General features: G+C 36.1%; 1 protein-coding gene across 2 annotated transcripts in view; it reads left to right on the top strand.

Annotated features, from left to right (window-relative positions):
• BANK1 (B cell scaffold protein with ankyrin repeats 1) overlaps nucleotides 1-11453 on the top strand; it is a 307483-nt gene extending 296030 nt beyond the window's left edge. For both annotated transcript variants that reach the window (XM_059172136.1, XM_059172125.1), the window contains exons 13-17: nucleotides 2282-2345; nucleotides 7293-7322; nucleotides 9082-9137; nucleotides 10408-10472; nucleotides 10726-11453. In XM_059172136.1, the coding sequence (XP_059028119.1) occupies nucleotides 2282-2345; nucleotides 7293-7322; nucleotides 9082-9137; nucleotides 10408-10467 (210 nt within the window). In that variant the 3' untranslated portion in view covers nucleotides 10468-10472; nucleotides 10726-11453. The remainder of the gene's footprint in view (nucleotides 1-2281; nucleotides 2346-7292; nucleotides 7323-9081; nucleotides 9138-10407; nucleotides 10473-10725) is intronic.
• The last annotated feature ends 557 nt before the right edge of the window (nucleotides 11454-12010 follow it).

The following is a 12010-nucleotide window of genomic DNA, read 5'->3' as shown; positions in this document are numbered from 1 at the left end:
CCCTTTTCCTTTCTCATGTTTCCAGCGTTAGTGGGATGTAATTGCCTATAACACTGGGTAAATTTAAGGTGTACTACCATGTTGATTTTACACACTTACATATGATCACCACCATCGCGTTAGCTAACATCTGCATCATGTCACAAAATGATCACTTCTGTTCTGAGGTGACAACATTTAATAGCTACTCTCTTAGCAACTTTCCAGTGTTTAATTCTATATTGTTTACTGTAATCTCCATGCTGTGTATTGGATCACGAGAACTTATTTATCTTATAACTGGATGTTAGTACCCTTTGACCAACTTCTCCTCTTACCCTCCACTCCCCTGTCCCTGGTAACCACCACCCTACTCGCTGAGTCCAGTGTTTTTAGATTCCACATTTAAGCAATATCATGCCATGTTCGTCTTTCTCTCTGACTTCTTTCACTCAGCATGGTGCCTTCAAGGTCCATTCATGTCCTTGCAAATTGCAGGATTTTCTTCTTCCTTAATCCATTCATCCACGGACAGGCCCTTAGGTTGTTTCCGTATCTTGGCTATTATGAATAATCCTGCAGTGAACATGAGGGTGCAGCTCTCTCTTCAATATCCTGTTTTCATTGTTTCCAGATACATACCCAGGAATGGGATTACTGGATCAGATGGTAGTTCTATTTTTAATTTTTTAAGAAACCAATTGTGGCTACACTAATTTACATTCCCACCAATAGTGCACAAGGATTCCCTTTTCTCCACATCCTGCTCACACTTGTTACCTCTTCTGGATGATAACCATTCTAACAGGTGTGAGGTGATAATACCTCAGTGTGGCTTTGATTTGCATTTCCCTATTGTATTGATTGATGATATTGAGCACCTTTTCACATACGTGTTGATTCATGTCTTTTTTCAGGAAAACGTCTTTTTACTTCCTCTGCCCATTTATTTCTCTGACCACTTTTTAACTAGATTATTTGGATTTTGCTGTTGCATTGTTTGAATTCTTAATATATTTTGGATATTAACCCCTTACCAGATAGATGATTTGAAAATATTTTCTCCCATTCTGTAGGTTGCCTTTTCATTTTTTTTTTTTTTTATTATTTTTTCTGCTGTCCAGAAGCCTTTTAGGTTGGTGTACTCCTACTTGTTTATTTTTGCTTTTGTTACTTGTGCTTTGAGGTGTCATATTTAAAAAACTATGATGAAGGCCAACGTCAAGGAGCATTTTTTTGCTGTGTTTTCTTAGTTCTTCATAGAAGGGCTTGGACAACACCCAGAATAGCAGAAAAAGGAGTGTTATCCCTATTTTCCCAACATATGTACACACTCATTCCCGTACACTTTTCAGTATTACCCTTGTAGTTTGCAAAATATTCATTTCAATCCTGAGGACAAATCTATCAGGGGTACCTGTGATGTTATGTTATTATAGAGGTATTATCCTAAGAAAATAAGAGGGAAAATGGCACAAACATAGAGTTTATAATAGAAGAGTTTCTAGAATCCTGAAGACCTATGTAGAACCCCTGGCTTTGAAGGTGAGATGGTTGAGAAGGTAGAAAACTTGCCTTTCACACTCCCCACTGCTGCTGGTAATCAGTGAGTGCCTATAGAAGAGTGTTCACTCCACTCACAGAAGAGGATGTTTACGGCAATGATAACAACTATCCTTTTAGGAAACATGGTTTCTCAGTTCCAGGGGTAGCCTGCTTTACATTTTGGTTAAAATGATAATAGATGTTCAATGTAGAATGTTTTGGAAAGCAAAGAAAGATCACAAATGAGCTCAGAAGGGGAATCCAGTTATGTATAATTTACTTCCAAGTCCCTGGTTCTTAGAAAGAATTCATAAGAAAGATTGTGCTCACAGATGCTGGAAATGGGCTCAGGCAGTATCATATCACCACTGTGCCACACTTTTGCTTTTGGACACCAGATAGCCAAGATAGCGCCCTCAGGTGTTAGATTGGGAAAATAGCAACCACAAGAATTGGGCTCTGAGTCCCCAAGCTGACTCTATCACTTAAAACTGTATGTTTTGGGAAAATTATGTAACCTTTCTGAATCTCAGTTTCTATATATGTAAAATGAGATGATGACTTATATACTTCATGAGTTTGCAAGAATTAAGTTAACACATTTAAAATATCAGGGATGGTTGGTTGGGACACTGTAAATACCAGATTAGTGCTACATAGTCCTGGTGGTCCTAGTGACAGTAGTTGATGTTCTCATCTTGATCTATGACAAATTTATAAACCTTCACTTGTATTTTCTGGTCATTTCCTCATTAAGGAAAAACTACGCCAACTGCGAGATTGCATTATTGGGAAAAGGCCAGAAGAAGAAAATGTGTCTGGTAAGTAAGATTTGTCTGTTATTCCTTTATCATTCTGATGAAGGAGAAAATGCAAGGACTATGGAGTCAAACAGGTTTGAATTCAAATCTGTGCTCCCTCACTTCCCCACTGCATGATTGGACAGCATCTAATCCCTAGTACTCAGGTTTTTTGTCTGCAAAATAGGAGTAATTATAGATATGTCTGGAAGTGATTGTGTAAGTTAACATCTAAAATATTTTTCACCTTCTTTGACCCATAATGGACCTTCAATAAATGCTAGTTTATTTCCTTCGATTTCTATGAAATTTGCAAATAAGATAATTCCCCTCTAGTTTTTTATATGTATGAGCCATTACACAGAGTACTGAATTATTAAGGAGTCATACTTTTTTAATAAGGTTGAATATTTCTAATATAGTCAGTTCTCACAATTGTCCACAGGTAGATCATTTTACATTGTAAATCTCAGGTTGCTTTCCCCTGTAGCCAGCATGCTTTTTGGCAATGCAGATCCCCCTTGCTAATAATGAACGGGTTGCTCTCAAGTGGGGGGGGGGGGGTGGACGGACACCACTCATTTTAATGTTAATACAAACCAAACATTATTAAGATGGTAAATCTTCTCCAAAGATTAACAGCACTTTCCAAAATTGAAAATAAATTATGTTGTCACAATTGGACCACTCTTTCCCCAAGTCCTTACTCCTGCACAGATAATTAAAAACTGACAATCACTAGCAAACCCTAAAATTTCCATCTCTTCCATGTTCAATAAGATTGCATAGATTTTAACTACTGCTTCATGTTGAAATCTACCCTGAAAAAGTTTATTAAATTGGTATCTGCTTTTCCAAGGAAAATTCTATAAGTGCTCTTAGAAATGTTTTCTAAAAACAGAAATATACTTTCTAAAATAATTAAGTTCACAAATGCAGGGCTGATTTACACGTAACTGAGTTCTACAGATCTCCATCCTAATGTGGCAAAATATTAAAATTTTAACAATATATCAAATTATAAAATATATAAATACCTTTACTAAGGAACATTAGGTAGTAACAGCTAATATTTGACTATTTACTCTACACTTAATGTTATCTTTTTAGTTTCATATAATAATCCTTTGAGTTAGACATTAGTCTCAATTCATAAATAAGGAAACTGAAATGATAAGAAACTAAGAAGCCCAAAGACATACAGATTAGAAACTTCAACTTATTTCTTTTTTAATCCAAAGTCAATGCTTTTAATCATTGGTGTCTTAATTAGGAATTGGCTAGTTCCCCTTCTAACCAAAAGTAATACCAGACAAACCCTCCCACTGTATAGAACACTAACAGTGTGCAAAAATATGAGGCAGTTGATTTCAGGCAGTAGGCATTTAGTAGCCTAAGACTTAATTCCAGTGACAAAATATAGAAGGTGACTCTAATGATTGCCCAGGAGACTGATTTTCTGACTATAGGCTGTGCAAAGCAAGGCAGTCTTTTGACATGAGGAGGAAAAGATCAGAGTTCAGGGCAGCCAAAGCTTCTGCAATGTGTGTGGTGGGTCCCTGAAGAGGTGATAGCTGTGTAGAGAGGTAGCCGCACAGGCCACAAGTCTATGGCCAAGAGATGAGCTGTCCATATGTAGGGCAAGACCACTCAGACACAAGATAACAGCTTCTGGGACACTGAAAGCTAAACAAGACACTAGATGAGCAGAGCCAGGGAAAGGCCAAACTGGGGATGTTCGAGTTCTTGCCCTGTCAGAGTGAAAAGATCTCCTTAACACTTTGTTAGAACACCTGGCACCCCGCTGTGACACCCAAGAGATGTAATGACTAAAGACCATGACTTTTCCTCTAGAGGACCTCCCCTAGACCTGCCTTAACAAAGCCTAGAACCAAGGCCCTACAAGGTTTACATGGAAGATAGAGTTTGTAGGCTCAGTGCCACTGGGGGCTTTAAAAAACACCGGGGGCTATAGGTCAACACTGTTAAAAGCATAAAACTAGGCCTATACAAGTTCATGCCGGTCATCAAACTGCCTGCTAAAATGAGAACCTACACTTATTACTTAAAGAGGAATACTACAGAATCCAGAATATACAGTTGATTGTCTATAATGTCCAGTATTCAATTTAAAAAAAAAAAAAGAAGGGAAGATATACAAGATGTAGGAAAATGCAATCCATAGAAAAGAAAAAGCCATCAATAAAAATTGCATCTAAAATGGTCCCATTGTTAATCTTAACAGACAGAAGACTTTAAAGCAATTCTTATAACCACAGTTAAATTAACAAAAAATATGGTGTTAAGGAGTGAATAAATAGGGAATCTATTGATATTTACAGAATACGACATGGGAAAAATTAGGATACCTGTTTGTTTAACATGTACAAGGAAGGTTTACCAAAATAAAGCATATGCTGGGATATTTAAAAAGTTTCAAAAGATTGAAATCATCAGAATACGTTCTCTGAAAGATTTCAGCCTTTTGAAATCTTATACTCTCTTACCACGACAGAAAAAATTAGAATTTAACTAGGAAATTAGAAATGTCTCAAAGTCATAGCTGTGTAGAGAGGTAGCCGCATTCAACCTGAATGATAGTGAAAATACAGCATATCAAAATGTGTGGAATGCAACTAAAATAGTACTTTAAGGTAAATTTATGGCTATAAATAGTGTAGGAGAAAAGAGGAAAAGCTTAAGATCAGTGATCTGTATTTCCGCTACAGGAAACTGGAAAATAAAAAGCAAACTAAGTTCAAGAAGAGGTAAGAGGAAAACTAGAAAGATCAGATTAAAAATAAAAAAAAAAAATGAAAGAGATGAATAATAGAAAAAAGAACAAAACCGAAAGTTAGTTATTTGAAAATATAACTAAAATTGATAAAACCATGACAAAAATGAACTGGAAAAAAGAGAAAACAAGAGTTACCACATCAGGAAAGTAAAGTGAGGCTATCCCAACAGAACCTACAGATATTAAAAAGATCCTAAGGAAATAGAATTAACTTTTTGCCAATATATTTAACAACTTAGATTAAAAGAACAAATTAATTAAATAACAAAACTTACAAAGCTAAAATAATTACACTCCTCTGAACATAATATTTTACATAGTCAACAAAGATGAGGCTGGGAAGGAGTCAATAAGAGCAGAAGAAAATGAACCTGGAGGTGTTACAAATACATAACATATCCACACTGAAGGGAGGCAGAAATAAATTTAGAAAACAGTATATTCCAAGGATAGGAACAAAAGAAAAAAATCAGTACATAAAAATGTATTCTGTACTCCAGTTAGTAGGTTTATTTCTCTATAAGGGTATAGTTTAGCAATTTTCAAAACTACCATTTGTATATTCTAGGATTGAGTAAGTAAATAAATGTATTATGGGCAGTAAGATACAGGCTTCCTATTGTCAGAAAGAGGAGTAACTAAACTACTAAGGAAGGAAGGAAAGTTCGAATGAATCTTTTGGTTCTACCCTGGAGTTGAAAGTAAATGTAACAACTCACGTTTGTTAATATATATATATTACAAATGATATAGAAATATAGTTGTATGTATAAACATATGCACTTCTTTAACCCTGTCTGCTGAAAAGACCTAGAAGCAATGACAGCCCAGCACCAATGAGCACATCTCACACCTAGGTCTTTGTTTATAAAAGCAAATGGCCAATTATCACATGAAAATATGCCCAGTGCCACTAATCATGAGGAAAATGCAAATTAAACTAAATGAGATATCAAATATAATGGCTAGAATTTTTAGATATTGCCAAGATGAACTGATTCGGCTATGGAACAACTGGATATGCATTGCATGCATTGCTTATGCTTCGTAAAGGGATGTGTTGGCTTTAGAAGAGTTAAATGAACATCAACGTTATGGCCTAGGCTAGCCACTTCTAGGGATTTTTCAAAAAGAAAGAAAGAAAGAATGAATGAATTACGTGTATCCAAAGACTTGCTCACAAAATTCTTAGCAGTTTCATTTATAATGGCCAAACCAGAAAAAATCCAAATGTCCAATAGAAGAAGAGATAATTATACTATAGTATATTCATACAGTGGAATACTACTCAATAACAGAAAGAAATGCCTACTATTAACACAAAACAACATGAATGAACCTCACAGGAATTATGCTAACTGAAAGATACCAAACATGAGGGAGTACATGGTTTAAAATTCCATTTATCTGGAATTCTAGATAAAACCAATCTATAGCAATAGAAATCAGATTGGGGTCACTATAGATAATGGTGGAGTGAGGATTGATGTCAGGGGGCACAAGGAATTTTTCTTTTTCTTTTTTTTCTTTTTTTAAAAAGATTTTATTTATTTATTTGACAGAGAGAGCTCACAAGTAGGCAGAGAGGTGGGCAGAGTGGGCAGGGGGAAGCAGGCTCCCTGCTGAGCAGAAAGCCTGAGGTAGGGCTCAATCCCAGGACCCTGGGATCATGACCTGAGCCAAAAGCAGAGGCTTTAACCCACTGAGCCACCCAGGTGTCCCACAAGGGAATTTTCTGTAGAGAGAAATGTTCTCTATCCTAACTGGGTGAAGGGTACATGGCTGTATATAATTGTCAAAAGTCATTAGCCTATAGCCTATATACTTTAGAATGTTTGAGTTGTACTATACATACGGAATAATGCTAATTCAAAAAAAAAAAAAAAGAATGGAATAGCTCAGGCTAGAAGAATCAAAGCAGAGGAGTGAGCTTTTACTAAATGTCTAACTTATCTAAAATCCTAATACCTTGGGACAAGCATCAGAAGGAAAAAAAAGGCAAGAGTAGTAAAAGACGTGGTTTCACACTGTGGCCAAAAATCAGTACATTTTTAATCAGACTGTGAAACTTCATAGTCACAATCAAAGACAAGAAGTAGTCAATTAAAAAGAAACAAAGTTTAAGATAAACGTTGAGCCAAACTCAATAAACGTCTCTTTCTGTCTTCTAGATAAACTCACGATTGTGCACTATCCAAATGGTAAGTTTTTGGTATTTACTAAGAGTTTCAGACTACAGAAAGGTACATGGTAAACTAGTTTCAATATTAATGTAAACCTAATATGATTATGCAGGTCAGGGCAAAAACTCATATTGATTTTCTATGTAGAAACCACTTGACATCCAAAATAACTTGGGGGTGATTCTAGAATAGCAATGTAGAGCCATTGTTACAGAGTAAAAAAAAAAAAAAAATGTGCTTTGAACGCTAATGGACCTAGCCCTTCATAGCTTACCAGTTATCACCTTTGGCAAGCCACTTAAACTCTTTAGGCCTCAATTTCCTCGTATGTAAAATGGAGACAAGACTTCTCCCTTAGGGATTGCTGTAAAGGCAGTTGATGATGTATAAACGGGAGCTGATACTTGATAAGTGGGAGTTACTGGTACAGGAGGTGAAATTGAAATAACACTTGAGTGGGTGATTCGCTTTAGTGTGGTGGGGGGGAATGTGTGCAGAAGGTTGTCAGGGGTCAAGAGGAGCCAGGGACCACTGGGAGCTCTGACTAACCTAGGAGCAACCACAGCAGTGACCATGGGAATGGAGAAAAGCAATTGATAGAAGCGAGTTATGTGGCTAGGATGGAAAATGGAAAGCCTGTGGTAAAGGCAGGAGGAGCATTGGCCAATGGGGAGTAGTAGGACCAAGTTTTCATTAAAAAGTATACTTTGAGAAGACATCTAAATGGCCAACAGACACATGAAAAAGTGCTCAACATCACTTGGCATCAGGGAAATATAAAGCAAAACCCCAGTGAGATACCACCTCACACCAGTCAAAATGGCTAAAATTAACAAGTCAGGAAATGACAGATGCTGGTGAGGATGCGCAGAAAGGGGAACCCTCCTACACTGTTGGTGGGAATGGGAATGCAAGCCACTCTGGAAAACAGTATAGAGGTTCCTCAGAAAGTTGAAAATAGAGCTACCCTATGACTACTGGGTAGTGTGTGTGTGTGTATATATATATATACACACACATACATATATATCTCGCAGAATACTTTGCAACCATCAAAAAATGAAATCTTGTTATTTGCAGCGATGTGGATGGAACTAGAGGGTATTATGCTAAGTGAAATAAGTCAATGAGAGAGAGACAATTATCATATGATCTCTCTGATATCATATGATATCAGAGAGGCAGCGGGGGGTTGGGGTTGTGAGGGGTAGGGAGGAAAAAAATGAAACAAAATGGGACCAGGGAGGGAGACAAACCATAAGAGACTCTTAATTTCAGGAAACAAACCAAAGGTTGCTGGGAGGTGGGGGTGGGAGTGTTGGGGTGGCTGGGTGATGGATATTGGGGAAGGTATGTGCTATGCTGAGTGCTGTGAATTGTATAAGACTGATGATTCACAGACCTGTACCCCTGAAGCAAATAACACATTATATGTTAATTTTTAAAAAAGTGTACTTTGCAATTGGCTGATTACAATAAATGGGGGGAAAATGAAGATGGCGGTGGCATAATCTAGTTGGGTTGTTATTCAAAGGTGCTAGATTGTGCTTAAGCAAAAGCAGCTCCTCAGCATCCTATAGTCACCTATATGGGGACGAGAAATTAACAGCACACTTGCCAAGTGCACCTGTTCAATATGCCCCTTCCTATCTCTTCTGTAATTTTCCCCTTTACCCATATCCTACTCAGAGCATAATCATTTTTTAAAAATACTGAATAAATGAATCATTAAATATATGAAAGACAGAAGCAATAGTAACAGAGTTTATATTTCTAGGTAATGAAAATGCCCGCAATGAAAATATGTTATATAACATACCCTTCCACAATAAGGTAGGTTGTGTTTATGTTAACTTTTATAAAATGAAAAAAAAAAAAAAAAAAAGAACTTTGTTGAGAAAGAATGTAAGAGCCTTCTGTCCTATGCTTGGAAAATTTTAAACAAATATGATCAAAATAGGTTACACTAGCTTTTGTGTGCAAATTACTGCATGAGCAGTAATTTAAGGAAATTGACTATTTAAGAAAAAAGCAAAAAAGGAACTCAAAGGAAAAAGCGCCAAAGCCAAAGTATAGCTGAATTTACCATATACAGACCAAATAAATCTTAGAGGAATGATGGATACATGTTTTTTGTTTGTTTGTTTTTTTGGTTGGTTGGTTGGTTGGTTGGTATTTTAGCAACAGTAATATGATGAATCTATTTGGACCACAATGTATACTATCCTTAAAGTCTAGTAGAGGAACAAATGTTACCCCAAAATATTGTTCATGTAAATAGCATTACTTCACATGTAGAGTTAACTGAAAATGAACTGCTAACAAGAGGCTAGAAATAACATGAAGCAAAGAGAGCCACCATTGAGAACTAAGACTAGTTCAAGGTAACACTGTTAAGGCCCTGGCCACAAATTCTTCTTCAAAATCAAGCATGTTATTCCAACTATCTACATATGTGATGTAGGAAGTTTTCACTATGGCCCAGGATCATGCAGCAGATGGATTTCTTTCTAAAATCCAGAATTAGAGCCCTTGGTAAGATCTCATAATAAATCAATTTTTAATAACCCGTTAAGCTCTTCTCTGTTTTGAGTAAATCATAAGGAATCCTGAAAGTCATTTGCCCTTAAGAACTGATTAACACATTTGCATTTCTGGACCATCCTGTGGGCAACCGGTGAGCTATAGACCAAAGTCTAAAGAGTATGGACCCATTAAATTCACTGGGCAGGAGCAGAATCATGGGTACCACCAAGTCCTCTGAGTTTATGAACATATCCTGGTCAAAGATCCTTCTACAAGTTCTGAATGACTGTACAAGCATGGCATATTTCTGGAGAACAATATTTAGGGTAAGAAAAAAAGAAAATAAATTCCTAGCACTTAAGCTCTCCCTCAAAATGGAAATAAAATTTAAACTCAAGGACTTTGCTATTGGTGAGCTTTACGATGCTTCTTTCCTTCGAAGATGGAGAAACGTCTTGCCAGTTCCGTCTATGAAGCTATTTTCCAACAAAAGACAACTATGACTTTATCATGTTTCTTTGTTCCACCTTAAAATGGAGAAATGCTAGTTCTGTATCTTTTTCTTTCTTTTTCTTAGCTTCCTACTCGACTCCAAGTTGAAAAGGAATTTGGATTCTGTTGCAAGAGAGATTACTAAAGAAGGTAAAATATCAGTTATATTTTTAAGAAAGCTTAAAGCAGGCTTATTAGAGACCTGAAGGAATCATTTGTCTAGCAAACAGAATACTTTAAATATTTCATTGTCTTCTCCTGAAATGATAAACATGTGTATTTTTCAAGCCAAAGGTGATTGTTCCTTAGAAAGATTTATGGATAGGGGTGATTTTTTGCTAGCTAATCAATTTCGATTGATGATCCATTATTCACTAATACATTTCTCTGATCTCACTTTCAGGTTATTATAATGAAACCCCAAAATCTGCAGACACTGTGCTTTCTGAGTGAAGTAAGCTTGCATTTGGATTGCCTGCTGTCTTCAGGGAAAATAGCATATGATGAAAGCAGAAGCAAACCTCTGGATTTCACAATTTGTTTTTGCCACAATTTATTGGCATTAACTTGCTTCAGATAGGTATATCAAGATTCAAACTGAATGCCATAGAACAGTTGTATTCTTTGATAATTCTTGTATTTCACGATGCATTTTGCCACTGAAGCAACTGTTTCCCATTTTGAAAATTAAAGGAAAACAAGAGCAGAGAAGTGAAATGCTCTGTAGCAAAGTTACTGCGCCTGTTTGAAGCACTAACCTTATCATAAGTTGACTCCTCTGTCCTTAGAATGACCATGAAAATACAAATTTGTTTCATACATATTTGCCTCTTAAGTGACTTGTCCATTTCCTGAATTTCAGACATTCAAACCTCTAATTATTATTGTCACCTCATGTTTTCAGAAACCTTCTCTTAGTGCCTATTTGCATATAACCTTGAGAATATTCTTTTTTAACTTTCTATATCTCAAATTAATATACATTTCAGCAACCTACAATCTTTATTAAAAGGCTTACACTTTCAGCAATGTATTTCTTAGAAACAACTTACTAGTTTAGAATAAAACAATTTTATCATTCTATGATTTTCCCTGTATGATTCCTGCAAATAAAATTAATGTTTTAAATTATGTCTGGCTTTCCAAAATAAGTGTATAATAAACAACCATTAAGTTGCTCTGCTCACCAGTTTACAAAAGGAAGGCTCCTGAAAAAAATTTTAAACTCATGTAATTTCACTGCTTAAGTCCCACAAAGTAAACACACAAATGATTTTTTTTCTAGCTTCTAAGCAGTGATAAGAATATCGAAAGTGATTCTACAAAACATTAATCACAGGTTTCTCATGACTATAAACATTCTCAAATAAGCTCAAGTTCTAAAAAAATAATAGAGATGTTTGATTCATCCCTAGCAGACGATGCTTTGAGAAATGGCCTGCCCTTCCACACACAGTGATTAAATATATCCAAACAATGATTGTAAATCCCCCATTTACGTGGGTTGTCCCACCCAGAGAGTTCAGTAAACCAATGGAAAAACTGTTTTTACATAATTTTCTACATCTCTAAATTGAAATATATGTCTCATCTCTAAAGTAGAAACCTCTGTATTGGCCTGTGACTGATACCTAGTTTCATCAATGGCTTTATTCTTATTAAAAATGTGAAATCCAGTGACAGGTAAA

Source organism: Mustela lutreola, chromosome 1, assembly GCF_030435805.1.
Source record: "Mustela lutreola isolate mMusLut2 chromosome 1, mMusLut2.pri, whole genome shotgun sequence".
NCBI lineage: Eukaryota > Metazoa > Chordata > Mammalia > Carnivora > Mustelidae > Mustela > Mustela lutreola.
The sequence above is the reverse complement of the archived record's forward strand: the minus strand, read 5'-3'. Positions and strand labels throughout refer to the sequence as shown.